The following is a 19,787-nucleotide window of genomic DNA, read 5'->3' on the forward strand; positions in this document are numbered from 1 at the left end:
CCCTCTTGTTTTCAGAATATGACATGTGTTGTCTAACCCCCCCCCCCCCCCCCCCTCCCCCCCCATACACACCATTACCATGAACACAGTCACTCCACCCCCCTGCATGTACATGGCTGGTTGCTAGGCAACAAATATTCTGTGGGAGCGTACGATTGGCAAAAGCCCTCGATTTTTATGGTGAGAACATAGGCGATAGAATACAGCTCTCCAAAACGCACTCTATGGCATGGTGAGGTGCAATGGACCAGTGTACGAGCACCAAGTGTACGAGTCCAAAAAGCCATATTATAGTTACCATTCAGCCTTCAGTTCACTAAAATTCAGAAAGAATATTTATCAGATGGTATTTTACATAATTGCAGCAGTATAGTGACCTACATCATCCACCACTTTACACTAATTTTGTTCTATCGTGAAAAAAAAAATGAAAATGTGAGATCATTCAACGACTTGAGCTTATTCTCTGTCTCATATGAAAAGAAAAAAAAAAACGATAAAAACGTGAATTCATTATATATATTCATTCTGTTATATAAGAAAAACTAAACTCTATCAAATGTTTTGTTCCAGAGATCACAAAGACATTACTGGTGCACCCTTTTAGTATCTTGTCTGCCATAGTAAATGTATTCCATTTGAGGTTTTATTACATAAGAGCCTTGTTTATTTTTATTTATTTTTTTATTTTTTTTCGACACATGGATTTTAATCACCATCATTTGCTTCTGATTAAAAAGCTACAGATACTTTGTCATTTCATTACCACTCACTGCCAGGTTGAGTCTGGTTTCCAGGGAAACTAAAAATCAGAAGCTTTCAGTACTCTCAGCCACAGTGAAATCCAAGGACCACCATCCACTGAGATTCTTCTGGAAAACAAACCATCTACAGCCTGCCTATTATCATTACCAGCACCTAAAAGAGGAGCTTGGAGTGTGAAGATATGCTTTGGCTGTGAAATCTTTGAAAATATGGATACAGCGTTTGATCTGTCGTACAGTTGAGGTATGTGTCGTTGGGGTGTTTTTCTATAGTGGTCTCACTGTGTGCCGTCGTAGTTTTGTTTTTAGAGGGTACTGCTAGTTTTTTTTTTTTTTAAACAAGTTTTGTGTGTGTGTATATGTGTGTGTGTGGATGAACTGAAGCAGACAGCTGCCATAATTGGATCTCTGTTTTTGGGGATAAAAGAGGAATCAGTTTATTGGCAATCGATACTGTATTCCTGTAAGTATTGTAAGACAAGTTTGTGTGTAATTTTATGTTATAATTAAAGAATATAAATCATGATTGTTTTTCCGTGCCTGAGATCATTACAAAACAATCAGACTTGAAATGAATTGTACCTAATGTAGTGTTTTCAAAAATGACTGTTTTTGTGTGTGTGCCGTCATTAATGCATGTCAAGTGCTTTTTTTTATTCATTGCACCTGCATTAATGCACTAATGCAATTATGTGAATGTTTTCCAGCAAAACCATCAGTGGCGTGAGACCGTGAAGCTCAGACGTTCTACTCCCCCTCTCCTGGATCAACACAAACCCATCTCTGAACACATGGAGGGTCCTGTTCTGACAGAAAGTGAAGTTTGGAAAGTTGGCTCAGGGACCAGCACAAGTATAAACACTGATGACTATTCGCCCCTTATGAACGACAACGTAACTGATGAAAACCCAGGGACCGCAGTCCAAAAGGAGATCTGTGGCAGTATCCAGGAGCAACCTGACCAAGAGGTTACATCAGAGTCAGTAATTCCACATGAACAGCGATTAGAAGAGGATCTATCTTCCACTCAAACAGCAGTCGAAAGTGATGAACCACCTGCGGCAGCGTGCCAACAAGAGACGAGTGTTAACCAAGCAGAGGAACCAGCAGATAAGATGTGCTCGCCGTCTGGCCAACAAAACCTGGATCAGGAGATTACCATAGTGGTGACCAACCATGACTGTACTTTAGAGGATGAGGAGGATGAGGAGTTTGGGGAGCAGAAGACTTCCAGCTGCCCTGCTGAACCCGAGACTGTCTCTTCGGTTAAAGGTGAAGGAGTGACTGAGGAAGAGAGTCTCGATGGTTCCATCGTTGTGGCGAACGTGATTGAAGTCAGTCAAGTCCAGAAGACCAGCGTCATAAGCCACGTATCAACTGAGCAGAATGCCACCAATGAAGAACCAAGATTACCCGGAGATTCAGGGGATAGTAGCAACGAGACAAACTCTGTAAGCAAAAGTTTAAGCACCCCGCAGAAAACAGATGCAAGTAGCACAGGCATGGAAGTGAAAGTTTGCAGTCTGAAAGATCAGCCCACAAAGCCTGAAGATGTGGAAGTAAAACTGAAGAAACCGGAGTCCAAGGATGCCGGACGGCCTTTGCAAGAGACACTCACCTTGACTCGGTCGCCTGGACGCACACAGACCGTGCAAACCCAGGTTAGCCTGGAGGTGATGTACCAGTCGGTGGCCACCAGCCCCATGACTCCTCCAGAGGGCTCCGGAGCATTCCTTTTTCCAAGCACCTTTGGAAAACTCGCCAACAAGTGTAGTACAGATGTGTCCCAGACCATAGATGCCGAGATGCAGGTGGGCTTTCAGGTGGAATTCCGTTCAGTCGCCACGGCTCCCATGACCCCGATCATTCTGACCGCACCTGAGGCTATTCCCGAGCCGGAACCACGGATCGGGGTGACAACAGAAGAAGTGCCAGAACCTGTGCAGGAGGTGAGCTGGGACGAAAAGGGAATGACTTGGGAGGTGTACGGTGCAGTGATGGAGGTGGCAGTGCTGGGCTCGGCCATCCAGAAGCACCTGGAGAAACAGGTAAACAAGCAGAAGAAACAGCCTGTGGCCTTGCCCACTCCTACAGATGCTCTGCCAGCAAACCCGACTGAAACATCTATGTCGATGCCTTCCAGTCCTCCCCCAACATCAGACCTTGACGAAAGCAGTCTGGCCAAAGGACAAAGTGAAGAAAAGACGGTGAAGAGTGGCAGGCGTCGGCAGAATCATTTTCGCCAGTGGTTCAGGAACATCCGGCGGCCAAGTTGTTGTTCAAGGCCACGTCAAGATGAGGAAAACTAATGAAGGTAAGGTGGTCCAAACCATCGTAATAGACAATCTTTCCAAATTTTGTGCACTTTGGATGTGCACAGGATTGGGTTTTGTTCAATGATAAGCCCCTTTAAGACATTTGAAACGACTTGTATTGACACTGCATCACAAGAAGCCCCTATATAGGGGTAATCATCAATTTTGGTTTGGTTTGATACACAAATACAGTCGTCTTGATTTCTCCTTGCTCTTGATTTTAAAATGGCTCCTACCAGCTTTGTTGCTTTGAATGTGGTTTTGCTTGCTTTTGTTGAGACCGTGCTACCCTGATGTTGTTGTGGTCAGAGAGGATCACTTTTAAAGTGCCCTTTTACAATATTTTACACTAATAATTTTACCTTTAATATTTATATATTTCAAACATGTATATATGAATTCAGCTTGTATATTTAAGGAACGGTAGAATACATTTATAGAGTGACAGTACCAAGTACTGTGTATTAGGCAAAAATGGTGTTTCAGGTAACAAGTAATAGATGATGTCTCTGATTTTTTCAACAGTGAAATATTTGGTGTTCTTTGAGTTTTGGATTGTTCTTTTTCTATTGGCTTTTGTATAACCTCGTAAATATTAAATGGATTTGTCTTGTATTTGCAGTTCAGCTCAGCACACCCGTAACGAACACACCTTCAAGCCTTACATTCCCTGTGATGTTTTGTGGCTGTTGTGAGAACTGTAAAGTGAATAGTTTTGAAATTAAATCATGTCTACAAGGGGAAAGCAAACTTGATTTGTGACTCATTTTAATAACATGGTCAATTTTATTAGAGCAAAATACCAAAACTATTTTTTTTTAAATTCACAGAACATGTTATCAAATGATTGCACTTAGAACAAATAACAATACACCATATATAGACAATTTAAGATATATATACACACTCTGGTCACCAATCTGGCATAGCAAGATATGAGTTTAATTTTTTAATTTTTAATTTTTTTACTTCATTTGACTCTTAAACTTAGCAGACTAGTGCCAGGAAATATTTGGCAGGATACACAAGCAGTTTTACTTTAGTTTCTGTTGATGCAGTTTAGGTTTTTTGTTCAGAGACAGAAAAGAATAATGATTTTTTTAAGAGAGTCCCATTCTTCTGCATGACAAAACAATACAATCAATGAATAGGTATTACATACTAGAGAATCCAAAAGTTCAGAATATGAAAAAAGGATGATGGAAAATAATGGAGAATAATGTAAGTACAATTTAACTTCAAATACTGTTTGAATTACTGCTTGTTTTCAGTGCACTGAGATTTTTTTTCCCCCTCCAACTTTAGAGTTAGAGTTTGTCCATATGGAATATATTGTGAAACTGAGTCTTTTCTCCTTTTTGGCAGAATCACGTATAAAAAAATGGCAAAAGGGTGGAGGTCAGAGGCTGAATGTTAGAGATCTGTGGTGTCTATGGAAGGGTTTGCAAAAGTGAGACCGGGACTGTCTGCATCTCTCCGCTTTTCTCGCTGGGCAAGTGCAGCACCCAGAGGCTCAATGTATGGAGATTCACTCCTTTCATCATCCTCCTCTTCCTCCTGAATTGCCTACCGCACAACAGAAAATGTAAGTACTCAAAACATACTCAGTTAAAGAACTTATGAAGTCTTTTTGCTGTTGTGTCCCCAGCATTTATAGAAAAATATGTTTTTTGCACAATAAGAGGAATTTCAAATATGCTTGAAATTCTGTGGAATTCAAAAGTCTGCCATCACACTGAAAATCCGTAATTGAGAACCTTAACTTTTAAGGCTCTAATTATTATTATGGAATAAGAAATATTTTAGATCTGTCACCAATCAAATAAGCAAAATTAGTGACAATGTGAATGCCTCAAATCATGCTTGAGAACATGATTATCAAGTTTTACTCAAACTTGGAATGGAATTCATGCAGCTCGAGTGCTGCTGTTACTAAAGCAAAAAGGTAACATGACAAATTATAAGAAATTCTTCAATTCATGTTTTTTTTTTTTTTTTCAGTTCATTGTTTCACAAATTATGTTGACTTTCACTAGTGGTCTCAGACTTTTGCTCCCCACTGTATATTATCTTTATTTTAATAATACATTTACCATCATTGGCATAGTGTCTTTCTCTGTCATGGTCATATCAATGTTGTAGTCCAGGGAATTAAGGCTAAAACAGAACAAACACACAGCATACACACATAATCAGAATCTCACAAAGCAACTCTTCTGTATAAAGACTTGAGGGACATTATGGGGGAAAAAAGTTACCAGTAGAGACATTTCGGACCATTTACGTAGCTTGAAATAAAATCAAAAACATGCTTCATTTAGCATGTAGTATAGCTTAGTGTGATTCTGAGAAATATGGGGTCACCAACATCACAACATCATTTACCTAAATCTACTGCTACTGAAACTAATAATCTACCATTACCCACAGATCAGTGCAGATAGATGCTATCTGTCATGGAGAACCACAGTATCGTTCCTGGACAAATGGCATACTGTATCTTAAACGGATTTGTAGAAGCCATTTAAGTTCATTGGCAGAATGTGGGTTTCCATGACAAGATAAACATGCTTGCAAATGCTTCCATTGTAGGTCAGTGGCTTTCATCTTTTACAGTGAATAAAGGTAAGATCATTGTTTAGATAATTTCAGAGCAAGCAAGATGAAATTTTACCTCTCACTGTCCAATGTAATTACATGGAATCACAAACTGAGAGACCAGACAGTTACGATGCATTATGTAACTAAAGGGGCTGTTGATTTAGTGTTTGATAATTTACTAGGATTAATAATAAGTGTCACATGCCCCTTGATCTATACACAACAAATCAAAAGTTTGAGGTCTTTTTTTTTAAAAGAAATTAATATTTTTATTCAGCAAAAATATATTAGATTAATCAAAAGTAACAGTAAAAACATTGTAATGCTCCAAAAGATTTTATTTTAATATAAAAGCTGTTCTTTTGTAGCACTGATGATAATAAGAAATATTTCTTGAGCACCAAATCATCATGTAGGAATGATTTCAGCAGCCATTACCCCAGTCTTCAGTTTTGCTGTCACATTAATAAATTACATTATAAAATATATATATATAAAAATTAAAAAGTTATTTTAAATTGTAATATTTCACAGTATTACTGTTATGCTAAATAAGCATAAAACACTTCTTTCAAAATCTTACTGACCCCAAACTGTCATTTTAATAAATGAATATCCTAGTAATTAAATCAATTTGGTAATTTAGCACAATTTTAAACTAGAATGACAGTGATGATGTAAAATGAGACATGTTTGTTGATGGTGAGTCTATAAAATCTTCATTAATGGACTGAGCAGTACAACAGTATGAACATCTTTTCATCATTTTTTTCAATAGTGTTTATAGTGTACTGTCACGATACCTCTCTCTGTCTGCGCTGGAGCCATCTTCATCAAAGCCAAGGTCTGTGGCCGTGTCAATATTCATATTAAGCACTGGGTTTGCTCTGTGGAATACATATCAGACAGTCTCACACACTGTTGCTGAATCCCTGTTCACAATTATATAATGGGCCAGCATTTTAGGCAGCCCATGATGTCTGTCTTACCCTTCTTTGGTGTATTTGTTGGTTCCAGGAACAACAGGGCCGGACTTCTGATTCTCTATGACCACTGTGGCTGCTGAATTCATGGCTTTGGCTGCCTTTAGTTTCCTCTTGTAGCTAAAGGGTAGAAAGAGGCCAGCAGCGTTAAGTTGTAAATCCTATACGGTCGCAGACAGGATGAAGAAACTTGTGCATATGTGTGTGGGTGCACATCAAGAAGAGCTATTTTAAAACTGGTTAGCAGATTGGTAATGTGTGTGACCCAGACTGAGGTTAGAGGGTCTTCCATAATGCCATGTACTGGCTCCATGCCTGATGTTGGGAACAGGTCTGACAGGCAGGATCTTGCAAGTTTACTGCATAACATATAAACCTCACATGACTGGCAATGCCTTCCCGTTCAACTTCAGAGGCATGGTTGCTAATTTTAGCCCTTTAAATATTACAAATTATTTATAAGGGAAAATATAAATGAATGGTATAATACAGAGACTGATAAGCTGTACCAAGAGCATCATGCAAACCATAAGTGTTTAACATCATGAATGGGTAATTCAGTAGATCTTACTTTCTTCTGATGCACACGAGAGAGGTGGTTGTTACGACAAGAACAATCGCCAGCGCAGCCATCAAACCAATCATGATGAATACCTCTGTCTTGACTTCTGTAGACTCGGTAACAGTTGTTGACTGGTAAAGAAATTAAAAAAATTTTAAATGTAAAGCTTAACATGATGAATTAACAACAACTTTAGCCTTCATGATTAACTTTTGGAGTACTGGAAGAGGATTTTTTTGTTACTTACAATGCCAGTAAATCCAAGCTGAGTTAGTTGGTATCCAAATTCCGTATAGACCGCCTCTGAATTCAGGATTGAGGTCACTGCATCATAGTTAAGAGCTGTGCCATTTGGGAACACAAAATAAGCCTCCAAAATGGTTGTCTCTTCAGCTCTGCAAAGGACATAATCAATTCTGCTGTCACTGTATATTAATTTATATGCTATTATAGCATTTATTTACATATTTAATGAACATTTTTATACTTTTAGTTTTCAATTTACTTTTAGTCATTTTGTTCTTTTAAAAATTTCAATTTAGCTTTAATTTATTTTTATTTCAGCTTTAGTTATAATAATAGTTCAACTTAAACTTATTAAAGTCATTTTTAAGTTTTTCATCTAGTATGTATACATTTATTCCTAATCTAGTTGTCAAATAAACCTGGAATTGTATATTATGAATATTGTTGACTCCTTGACGAGCTTTTGTTCCTCTTTTGTAAGTCGCTTTGGATAAAAGCATCTGGTATATGCATAAATGTAATGTAAATGAAAATGTATTTCACTTAACGCATTTCAATTTTTTATATAGTTTTAGTTAACAATAACAACACTGAACTTTCTTTAAAATGTCTCCTTTTATATTCCACAGAAGAAATAAAGTTATACAGGTTTTGTGGAGTAAATTGTGAACATTTTTGGGTCCCTTGAACAGTAAAAAAAAAAAAAAATTGTAAATATACTGTAAAAATACAATATGATTAGTTAGTCATGGCAACCTATGTTTTAAGATGAACTCGTCAAAATAAGTTGAGCAATTTCAACTTTTTAAAAAACTTTTATGAGATTCAACTTGATTTTTTAAAGTCAGTTTAATATCATTTCAATTCATTTCAATTCAAATGACTTGTACGACCAAACTGATTATAAATAAAAACTTAAGATTAGTTGCTGACTTTTTCAGATTTTTTTAAGTTGAAATAAGTGGAATTTCTTTACAGTGTAGATAACGTTTTGCTGATCTTTTTCCAAAATTAAATCCAGAATTTTCTGTAATTATGCCATATAAAGGAAATGTTTGCTTAATAACAGAAGCACTGACTGACAAAACAGGAAATCTCCAGAGAGTTTTGTGTCGCTGGGAGAGAAAATATGAACTGACTTGGATTCTACATTAGTCTATAATGTACACGCCACCTGCTGGATTATACATATTATAACAGGAATTAAATGAAAAATCCAGATATTCCAGGTTTACATGAGTTTGGTGAGATTAAATTTAGTTTACTATATGTATAGGTATTCATGGGATAAATTTGAATCTTACCGTTGAGCAACCGTCTCACTAAACACATTGAAGAATTCAACCGTTGCTTTTGTAGCACTTATCAGAATCCTGTAAAAAAATATCACACACATTTACTCCTTTTGACCTGAATTTTAAAAAAGCATCAAATAAATAATAATAATGAATCATACTCCAAGTGTCCTTTAAAATAACACTTCTTTACACATCAACAGATTCAAATCAACTTTAAAGTGCATCTCTTACGCTCTGATTTGAGACAAATTCTCGTTGATTTCAGACACAGATGCACTAAATCTTAGGCTGACTCTGTAGGAGCTGTCAACTGTGAGAAGCTGCAAAACAATGCAATTGGAAAATGAACAACATAAACAAGACTGAATAAATTAATAATAAATTGTAGGGGTGAAAGTGCCTTACCTCAACCACAGAGGTGGAACTGAGACCATCGGGGTTAGACGCCTTCACCTGCACAATGAACTTTCCTCTTTTATTATTGTCCATTGCTTTCTGGGACCTGGACATTATAAAGAAACATTTGCTTGTTTAGTTCCAGTTTAGTTCCTTTTGTGTGTAACCAGCCGCATCGACATTTTGACTGTTGCACACTGAATAGTTTCTATTTTCTGATTGTGTTTTAATTTACACAGCATTTCAGCCTTCAGCATGGACAGACAAATTATTTAATGTTGGAAACTTGTTGCATCACAGCACATTATGCCTATTTGTGATTTACAAACAGGTTAGAAACCTGAATTTCTCACCGTATATGTGCACTGAACCTTCCATCAGCATCTTCCTGATCAGCAGAGTCAGCATAGAGAAACAAGCTCTCTGAGGAGGAACTCCCTTCACTGCCGATAAAGTCCAGCTTGGTCACTTCAAATGTGGTTTTCTTGTTATCTCTTGTGTCTCTGTCTGTGGCCTTAAAATGGTAAGAGGAAACAAACCCGGGAAAAATACTTTATGGAGACTCAAAGATTCCCTTGACTCAATTGTAACATAAAAAAGTCCTCAAATTGTCAATAAGTAAACTATCACACTTACATAAACTCTGCCGACAGATGTGCCCACCTCAACTTTCTCAATGACTACAACTAGAGAAACAGAAATATGTTAAAACTTTTTGCATAAACAATATAAATTTGCTTATATGACAATAATTTATTTATTTATTTATTTTTTAATATAATTTTTGTTTACCATAGAAGTCCTGCAAGACGACGAACTCTGGAGCGTTGTCATTGATATCCACAATATTAATAGTGACAACTCCTACAACCAAGTGAACAATATTTTATTAATATTCAATGCACTCAATAAAGACCAAAATGATTAAAGGTACTGGTTAATGTGAGTGAGAAAAAAATCTCAATGAGATACATTAAAGTTAAAGGAATCATGCACCTAAAAATAACTATTCATCCTTATGTTGTGCAAGTCCTGTATTTTTCTTAATTTTTTAAGTTTCAATTAATTTGAAATCACTTATACCTAATGTGTGTCACATAAATGATTGTGTTTGACTCTATTTGTCCAGAAATGTAAAATTGTAATTTGAAAGGATTGTCCCATTTAAAAAAAAAAAAAAAAAACACCTGTTGTGCTCCATTCATGAAAGAAAATGATACAAATTGGAACATTTTTGGGATGAGCTATTCCTTTAACAACAGAACATATTATGAAAGAAAACGTAAGCGCAGAAAGCACTTTTTAATGGGCAATATGAAGCAACAGAACGCACCGTTAGTACTGTTACTCCTCTTCTCAGTTAAAACATCCACCACCTTGGCATTCAAGAACACTTTATCACATTTCTCGTAGTCAATATCATGGACAGTGTTAGTTATCACGTCACCGTTACGCTCAACTTTGAACCACTCTTCGGGACATGGACCTCTGATGCTATTGCACTGGCATTCAGTAGAAACAAGCTCATATTCTAGACGGTGTTCAGTGTCCACATCTTTGCCTTCGATTGTGTTCAGAGGCAATGACAAGGTGCTGTTCTCTTTTACATCCAGGACCATGTTGGATGGGAATTCAGGCGGAGTGTCGTTCACATCAACCACTATTACTTTGACTGTAGTTTTAACCTTTTCCCCACCCAAATCCGAGGCTTCTACCGTTAGATCGTACGTCTGCCGTTCACTTTCGTAGTCCAGCTCAACAGCAGGATCAACGGTGATGTTTCCCCTGTAACCTTCACTGATGGCCTCAGAAAATAATATGAAACTTCCAAAACTGCCATCAGTAATACTGAAGAAAATTCGGTTATAGAAGTCTGATTGGTCGGCATCGTGAGCCCGCAAAGAGCCAACCCATATGCCTATAGAGGGGAGACAAAAAAAAAAAGTTCATATTTCTTGAAAATATTTATCCATTTCTGGAAATTTTCTGAACAATTGCTTAAAATCATAATGAAATTTGTTCAGAAAAAGCACAGGTTACTTGCCTCTTTCACTTTCCTTTACTTTAAATTCATAGGGAGCAGGATCAAGGTACTGTGGAGAGTTATCATTTTCATCCTGGGAAAAATAGAAAGAAAAAAAAATAAGTTACTTAATTAAATTAATGAATTATACTTTAATATACCTCTAAATCTATTTTGATAAATGTATATAAATATATGCAAATTTATATACATTTAAATGTATACATATAATTGCGAAGACATCAATAAATGGTCAAATTCATCTCTAATATAAATATATATACATATGCATTCTCACCCCAATGTTGATGGTCACTTTGGCTGTGGAGGACAGGGATGGTGTGCCCATATCTGAAGCGATCACCACCAACTCAATCATACCATCTAGTGAAGGGTCAATAGCCTCACGGTCCAATGGACCACTGTTTTTTAGCAAACCAGAGTCTTTTTCTATGGTAAAGTTTCTACTGAATGGGCTGTCATCAATGCTATACTGGATTTCGCTGTTTGGTGAACCTGGATCGTCTCCGTCTCTAGCCTATCAAAAAAAATGGCTCTTCCATTAAAGACATAGATACTTCAGTTTCTTTAAATTACTTGGCAGACACTTTTATCCAAAGCAACTCACAGTGTATACAGTTTTTTCTGTGTTCCCTGACAATCAAGTTCATGACCTTGGTGTTGCCAGCACCATGCTCTACTATTTACATGAGTAACGGTGGCATGCAAAACAATCACACAATCTCTCCTCATTATTTCAGATGTCTGTGCTGCTTTCTCAATCACCATTAAATCCATAAAGTTACCTGGATTCTAAGCTCTAACATTTGGTTCTCTTGTACATAGGCCTCATAAAGATCTCTGTTCATCTCTGGTGTCTGATCATTAATATCCAGAATGTTGATCATCACAACAGTGGTACCAATATTGCGGGCTGAATCTATGGCCTGCAGGGTGGGTGAGTAGGAATTGGTGCTTTCTCTGTCAAGAAGCTGTCCATTTTTTACAGAGATAGTTCCAGTTTCTGGATGAACATCAAAAAAGTCCCGCCTGATTTAGGCAAAGAAAGAAAATTACATCTTAAGTCTTTTTTTATGGCAAACTTGCAATGACTAACTAATGATAGCAGACTGAATATTCCACATACATGTTTTCGGGCATCAATTTGTAAGTGAGTTTGTTTTCATCCAAGGCATCTTTATCTGTTGCCTGCCAAACCAGAACATTAGTGAGTGTCAGATCAATCAATCTTAGTCACCACAAAAAGGAAAAATTAGTAAATAGAAGATGCACTTACAGTAATGGTGCCCACAGCTGTTCCGTTATCACAGTGTTCATCAACAGAAAACGTATAAACATCCTCCTCAAACTCAGGAAAGTTGTCATTCATATCATTGATGTTAATGGTGACAGAGGCCATAGAGATGAAGTCTGCACTGACATCTTCAGCAATAATCTGGTGAGATATAACAAAGTATTAAAAATGCATTTTACTATAATTTTGTCTACTGAAAAGATTATAGATAGATAGATAGATAGATGATAGATAGATAGATAGATAGATAGATAGATAGATAGATAGATAGATAGATAGATAGATAGATAGATAGATAGATAGATAGATAGATAGATAGATAGATAGATAGATAGATAGATAGATAGGCATTGTCCAAACTACTGGACCGGTTATCACATGTGTAAATCTCCAGAGACACACCCTCATATACAAACCTGAACAGACATTACTTTCTTCTTCTCATAATCAACAGCAGATGGATCTTTTACTATCACTTGTACAGAACCTTCTCCCACCCCAGTGCTGGGACTGACAGCGAACGCATCCTTATCAGGTCCTTCAAGACGGAGATTGAACCTGCTGTTTTGCCCCTAGATCATAAACAAGTTAATCATCAACACATGGGGAAAAAACTTAAATAATCTTCATAAAAAAAAGATCTCCTCAGAAGAAACAATGCAAATTTGTAACTACAGACCTGGTCTGGATCTTTGACTCTAATATTCAGGTCATTTACTGAAAGTCCTGCAGATGAATGCTCATCAACTTTGCCTTCGAAGCTGTTTTTCTTTGTGCAGCTTTCAGTTTCACCTTCACACTCATAAAATTCAGGGCCATTGTCATTCAAATCTCCAATAGTAATCTGTAGTTCTCCTATTGTGCTTGCAATAATTCCATCCACATTAAGATTTGTTTCACTTGCCTGAATTACAGGAAGAAAAAATCAGGAAAAATAAAACACAAATCAAGTAATGTTCATGAAATTTATAGCTTATGATAGTTACTACATAGGCTAAAATAATAACGGGATATAATTAAATTCATTAGTCAGTAAACTCACTTTTATTTCCAAAATTACAACAGCATCTATATCCAGTAATTCTTCACGGTCAAATGCAGTTTTGATAGATATGTCACCAGTCATTTCATTGATTTGGAACAGGTCTGGTGCATTAGTACCTACAGGAAAAAAAAAAAAATATTGACAAAAAGTCATAAGTGGCCTAGAAAAAGGTCTCTTCTCATGGTGGCTGCCACATTGATATCACATGACCAGCCGAATATTACTTACTATATCTTAATCACTGGTGACAAAGATAATTGAGTATCACATTTGTGATTTTAGGGACTATGTTTACAATTGTAATTAAAAAAAAAAAAACATTACAAAGTGTAATGTTAAAATTAAATTTCCAATTGACTGACTTTCAATGCTGTAGTGGATCTGGTCATTGACCCCAGTGTCTGGATCTCTGGCTCTCACAGTAAGGATTGACGTACCCTGAGATGGAGTGTACAGAGAGATTCAAAGGTGAGAGGTCATTATATATATATTTATATATTATTAATATTTTACATTTGACACCAAGCGGTGCCCAGTACCACAGTACCAAAACTGTTTAGTTTACAATGTTACACTAGATATTTCATTATGAAATACTGAAATGTATTAATATTACAATGAACTAATATAAAAAAACCTAAAATATAAAATTATAATAGTTGCATCATTTAGCATTGATTTTTGCATTGTGACTTAGCAGGAGAGCAGTATAGCAATTCAAAATTAATTCAAAAAAATAAAAAATAAATAAATAAAAAACACTCACCACAGCTGAATTCTCTTGAATAGTAACAAGGTTAGGTAAATTCAGAAACTGTGGGTCGAGATTTGGCATATCCTTCACCGTAATGAATGCAATTGCTGATGACGATTGAACCACATGGATACCATTCAGTGGCCCACCACCATCCTGGTGAAACCAATGAACACTTAGAAAATTACACAGTAAATGGCTTGTTTGTAGATTTTTTTTTTTTTTCTTTTTGCTTGTGTTGTAAAAAAATAAAATAAAATAAAAATTAGAAGAAAGACCTCAATGTTTTTATGCATCTTATTTTAAGTGTACACCCCATACACAGATATTTTCCCTCATTCAAAAAGCAGCCCATTGCTTGTCTGAACATGATTACTTCATAAATAAATACTCACAGATGCAATGACGCGTATCTGATAGAAAGGACTTTTGTCAGTGAAGCTCAAAGTTCCCTCCAGGAGAACAATTCCAGAAGTCTCAGAGATTGAAAATAGGCTAGTCCCGTCATTTGGGGCCACCTAAGACAAATGTACTATGTTATGAATACAATTAAAGTGAATTGTGAAGGTGAAAATGCAATTTATGACATGAAGGGAACATACTTCATCAATTTTGTAGGTCACAATGGAAGCTGTGCCAAAATCCTTATCTGTGGCGTTTGCTCTGAACAGTGTAGTGCCCAGAGGTGTGTTCTGTAGGAGGGAATAAAAAAAATTAAAAAAACATAAAACATAAATGTGATGAAACTAAAGAAAAAATGAAACAAACACACACTCTCACTTCTTCATGCTCTCTCTGTGCTAAACCGCTCAGACTGAGAGTAAAGTTAAATTGGAGCAGATTAACCCAGCTCACATTCACACAGGATCAACACCATCACAGCCTGTAGATCTTAACACCTCTTAAATGATTAGTTCATCCAAAATAACCCATTTGCGACCCTGGACCACAAAACCAGTCATAAGTGTAAATTTTTCAAAATTGAGATTTATACATCATCTGAAAGATCGGACAATATTTGGCCGATATACAACTATTTGAAAATCTAGAATCTGAGGGTGCAAAAAAAAAAAGAAAATCGCCTTTAAAGTTGTCCAAATGAAGTTCTTAGCAGTGCATATTACTAATAAAAATTAAAAAATTAAGTTTTGATATATTTACAGTAGGAAATTTACAAAATATCTTCATGGAACATGATCTTTACTTAATGTCCTAATGATTTTTGGCATAAAATAAAAATCAATAATTTTGACCCATACAATGTATTTTTGGCTATTGCTACAAATATACCCCAGCGACTTAAGACTGGTTTTGTGGTCCAGGGTCACATTTGTTCATATTATTCATGCTGTCCTAAACTCATTTGTTTTACTTTCTTCCGTAAGATGTACAATTTTGTACAACAATGTACTTGCTACTTTTTTCAGTGCAATTTCGAAACTTTCAAGCTTCAAAAGGGAAGCAATAGCACCATAAAAAGATTTGTGCGTTATAAACCAAGTCTGTCTTATGCCATGCAATACGATAGCTTTATGTGAAAAAAAAAAAAAAAACTAAATTTAAGTTCTACATTTATAGTCTCCTAATATGTTGTTCATCTTATTTTCTTTTCTTTTTTCAGTTAACCTGACTGGAGAACAGTATTTATGACTGAAGCACGGATCAACCAGATCCAGTTCACAAAATAATGACTCATTCACAAAGCAGACAGACAGGCTACAGATCTCAAGTTAAACACACTGACTCAATGACCATTAAAAAGATCCGACCAAAGAATAAAGAACTATGGAAGATGTTTCAGTGAATAACAAATTTCACTTATACTGAAATTAGGGGTGTCCCCGACTATGGATTTTCATAGTCGAATCGGAATTTTCGAATCATGCCGAAAGTCGACTGGTAGTCGAAAAAATATATTTGAGGGCGGGGCAAAATACATTACCAAGAGTCAAGTCAGACATTCTGACAGTCATAAATAAACAGGGAAAATGTGTAACGGACACCTCGCAGATACAAACGGGGTAAATAGTGTTGTATGTTTTGATTAATAGATAGTTAACATTAAACGTCAGCGAAATCCTTAAGAATTAAAAAAAAAAAAGTACAATAGTGCTCTCATTATAATGTTATGAGTTATAACGTTCTGCATTTATGTTTTGAGCTGTGCGCGCTGAAGATGACCAGTAGAATGAAGCATATGATAGCCGGTTTTTAATCAATGGGATTTAACTCATTTATCTCACACAGAATACGCTTCGTTATTTATATAACATAACGGCTCTTCAGTTAAAATTTCTAGTGGGGTCCTTTTGTGGACGCGTTCTTCACGCAATAACATGCAGAAACACAACTAAACACTAAAAAATCACAGCGTTTTATTATAATAGTGTTTCATTATAATGCTATGTACAGTATATGACAGTGCCATTCATAGTTATTAATATTCTGCATTGTTGTCCTGCTCACACCGCGCGCTGAAGAGATAATCACCAGGCTACTACAATGAAGGGCTTTACTGTAGCATAACTCAACCAAATGCATCTTATACGAGATAAATAATATATACACAATATAAATAAACCGACTGAAACGTTTTGAAATCACTTGTTGCACCCTACCTGATCGAAAAAAAAAATTAAGTCTTCCACTCTGCCTGTCAATTTGAAAGATGTTAAAGATTTAAATCCCTGCCGCCAAGATGTTCCTCTGTCGGTGACGGATTAGAAAGCAAAACTTTAATCTATAGGGGAAATTGGATTTATTCACGCACGTTAAAATTTATTTAAAGCTTCTTTCTTTTAAAAGTCTTATTTACAGCATTTTCATAATAGGCTGTATATTAACTTATTGGGAGAAAACCGGTAGTTCTATGTGAAATCAGACACTGAGCACCCCAGTATAGCCAAAATGGCATGATCATAACACCCCGCGAATATTCGACTGTGAGATTGGTAGTCAAATCAGGCTCCTTGAATCGACGCATCGAATCGTCGACTATTCGGGGACACCCCTAACTGAAATACAGTACTCAAGTCATATTGGCTGCTTTTATGAGGCTACTATGATACTTTTTATTTTATTTATTTTGAACTTGGCAGCTTCAGTAGCTATCTTCTTTTACTTCTCAGTAAAAATACATCTAAAGAACCTCACTCACACCTGTGTTTTATGACTTTTACAGCTTTTTGATAACAGTATGTTATTCGGCCAATAGGTGGGCTATTGTCAATCAGAAGGTTTCAGCTGATAAGGTAATAATAATAAAACTGTTTGGTGAAATAGAGAACTTATGTCTAACATCTATGCTAACAACTATACAAAGTTTACGGGGAAATTAAATAAATGCAATGCCATATATAGCCTATTTTGTCATTTATAATATTTTTACTTCTTTTAAAAAAAAAAAGTCCTAGAAAAAGCCCTGTTCTAAAAGACAGGACGTGAGTTAACAACAAAATTATTGGGTTTAGGTGAATTATTCCTTCAATGTAACAACTGTAAGATGTTGAACAGTTACACCACATTTACATCCTTAATACACACCAAAGGATAACAGGCTCACTCACCTCTGAAACCTCTTCATTGTAGGGCAGATTTTGGAATACTGGAGCGTTATCGTTAGCATCTTCAACAGAAATATAAACCGTTTTTGTCACCTAAAAGGACAAAAAGGCATGTTAGGACTCAGGAAAGTTAATTTTCTGAGCATGGTAATACATCCAGTAGATCCAACTTACATCGTCATAAACGCCATCGTTCACCACAACCTCTATGTTTAAGAGGTTGTTTGTCTGAAAAAAGAAAACACATAAACATACACAAAGTTAACCGACTGTTAACCGTCTTTTATGAAGAGTAATATTAACACAAATTATTTAAAATTCATAATTCCCAACTATTGTTCCTTCTTGTCAATTCAGGAATGCAAGGAAAACTTTAAAAATTCTAAAAAAAAAAAATACCTCTCTGTCCAGCATACTCTTGATTCTGACTTCACCAGTCGTCCTGTCGACGTTAAAATGACTAGAGTCTGGCCCAGCAATACCATATATTAGAGGGTCACCATCTGGATCAGATGCTTTGATTTGAAACGCAAATTCACCTGACGGGGAAATACATTAGAAAACGTTACATTCATGCATGCAAAAATGCAAAATTGGATTGAGCAAAAAAGTTGAGACTGAAATTTGGGCTGATGTACAGACCTACTGCAACATCTTCCATCACTTTTTCCACATTCATGTTAATCACAGGGATAGAATTACTCTGTGAGTACGCTACAGAAAACACAAACATGAACCAGCATGTGAGTCATAAGAAAGCAAAAAGAAATAAATTTGTGAATTCTCCTCTGTAAATGACAGTAAAACGAAATCATATTGGCTTCTGTCCACTTAAGACTGTATCATTATTGGATCTGGACTTTGAGCTAGTGCAATGTAACAAGTCACAATTTTTAGATAAATGAAAATGGACACTGACTAACTCTCAGATACTCACAAGAAGCAAAAAAAGCAAAAAGGAGAAATAAAGGTTTCCCCATCTTCCCCATGTTTGTCTGTAAGGCTGTAATATTAAAGAAACAGAAAACAAAATCACCATTAAATGCAGAACATTTCCACATCCAAAATTAGGCGACAGAACATTGATAACTTTGTTATGTTTCAAATGTTATGAAATACACACACACACACACACACACACACTCAAATCTTGAAAGAAAGGTCAATCCAACACTGAAATTTAAGACAATAATTAATAAAGAAATCAATCTGCCTTATTTAATTTTTTTCAGACCTTAAATTACAGGCCCTGGAATGGTTGAATGTCATCAGTGTGCACTTATTTTTCATCTAATACACCCATTAATCACAACTTAGCCTATATCTTTTTAATATCTCAAATAATTCTCATCAATGAGATTAAATTGAGACTTTTGTCTCCTGCTTAGATTCGTCAAGATACTACAGTCTACAATCAAAATTTACAAACCCATCATTCACAAAAGAATAATCTCTAAAAAGTAAAGCTTAATCTGGGTATAGGCTCTTGAGCTACATGCAGTCACTTAAAGTAAATAGACATAATAAGTCGAAAATGATATAAAGCTGATGAAGACTTACTGTGCCCAGTCTGCTCTTTGTACAAGGTATTCCAACAAGTGGCGTTCTTCAAATGAGGGAACAATATATAATATATGAGACCTTTGGCTAGTGCATCACTGGCTATTACTGTCCTTCAGTTGTAAACGTTAATCATTAACATCACAGCGGAGAAAAGACTGCGTGCTCAATACAGTCTTCTCACCCTGTAGACAGATGACAAAGCTGCTTAGTGCCACCACAGAATCAGATCCTAAAACAGTGTTCAGAGAATGGTTTATCAGAACAACAAGTGTGGGTACTAGGCAAACAAATGTCACAACAGATTATGTCCAGAATAATCCGGCCCATTCACACATTCATTCAGCAACTCCTGAGCAAAC

The 19,787-nt window shown here is 36.1% G+C and overlaps 2 protein-coding genes across 2 annotated transcripts; one reads left to right on the forward strand and one right to left on the reverse strand.

Annotated features, from left to right (window-relative positions):
* The first annotated feature begins 888 nt into the window (after positions 1-888).
* On the forward strand, positions 889-3,764 carry LOC131553511 (G protein-regulated inducer of neurite outgrowth 1). Its single transcript, XM_058798233.1, has 2 exons — positions 889-1,008; positions 1,472-3,764. Exon 2 carries the CDS (start codon positions 1,556-1,558, stop codon positions 3,071-3,073), a length of 1,518 nt encoding a protein of 505 aa, XP_058654216.1. The 5' UTR covers positions 889-1,008; positions 1,472-1,555; the 3' UTR covers positions 3,074-3,764.
* A 168-nt stretch (positions 3,765-3,932) lies between these two features.
* On the reverse strand, positions 3,933-19,434 carry cdhr2 (cadherin related family member 2). Its single transcript, XM_058798234.1, has 31 exons — positions 19,426-19,434; positions 18,803-18,868; positions 18,508-18,579; positions 18,265-18,404; positions 18,040-18,093; positions 17,869-17,958; positions 14,905-14,994; positions 14,698-14,820; positions 14,315-14,458; positions 13,911-13,986; positions 13,546-13,664; positions 13,183-13,407; positions 12,920-13,075; positions 12,486-12,644; positions 12,336-12,397; positions 11,995-12,238; positions 11,487-11,726; positions 11,210-11,282; positions 10,499-11,083; positions 9,958-10,029; positions 9,802-9,851; positions 9,519-9,679; positions 9,175-9,271; positions 9,001-9,089; positions 8,776-8,844; positions 7,473-7,620; positions 7,235-7,356; positions 6,670-6,783; positions 6,484-6,567; positions 5,173-5,236; positions 3,933-4,645 (listed from the first exon to the last, which is right to left on the reverse strand). Exons 2-31 carry the CDS (start codon positions 18,852-18,854, stop codon positions 4,493-4,495), a joined length of 3,927 nt encoding a protein of 1,308 aa, XP_058654217.1. The 5' UTR covers positions 18,855-18,868; positions 19,426-19,434; the 3' UTR covers positions 3,933-4,492.
* Positions 19,435-19,787: the final 353 nt, after the last annotated feature.

Source organism: Onychostoma macrolepis, chromosome 14 (genome assembly GCF_012432095.1).
Source record: "Onychostoma macrolepis isolate SWU-2019 chromosome 14, ASM1243209v1, whole genome shotgun sequence".
Taxonomy (NCBI): Eukaryota; Metazoa; Chordata; class Actinopteri; order Cypriniformes; family Cyprinidae; genus Onychostoma; species Onychostoma macrolepis.

Excerpts from the sequence above, each read along its gene's own strand:
- LOC131553511 (XM_058798233.1), top strand. The coding sequence starts at position 1,556 with ATGGAGGGTCCTGTTCTGACAGAAAGTGAAGTTTGGAAAGTTGGCTCA.
- cdhr2 (XM_058798234.1), bottom strand. The coding sequence starts at position 18,854 with ATGGGGAAGATGGGGAAACCTTTATTTCTCCTTTTTGCTTTTTTTGCT. Across the intron at positions 12,645-12,919 it reads AGAAAGTAATGTCTGTTCAG|ATTATTGCTGAAGATGTCAG; the intron begins GTTTGTATATGA and ends ATATCTCACCAG. Across the intron at positions 9,852-9,957 it reads CGTCTTGCAGGACTTCTATG|TTGTAGTCATTGAGAAAGTT; the intron begins GTAAACAAAAAT and ends CTGTTTCTCTAG.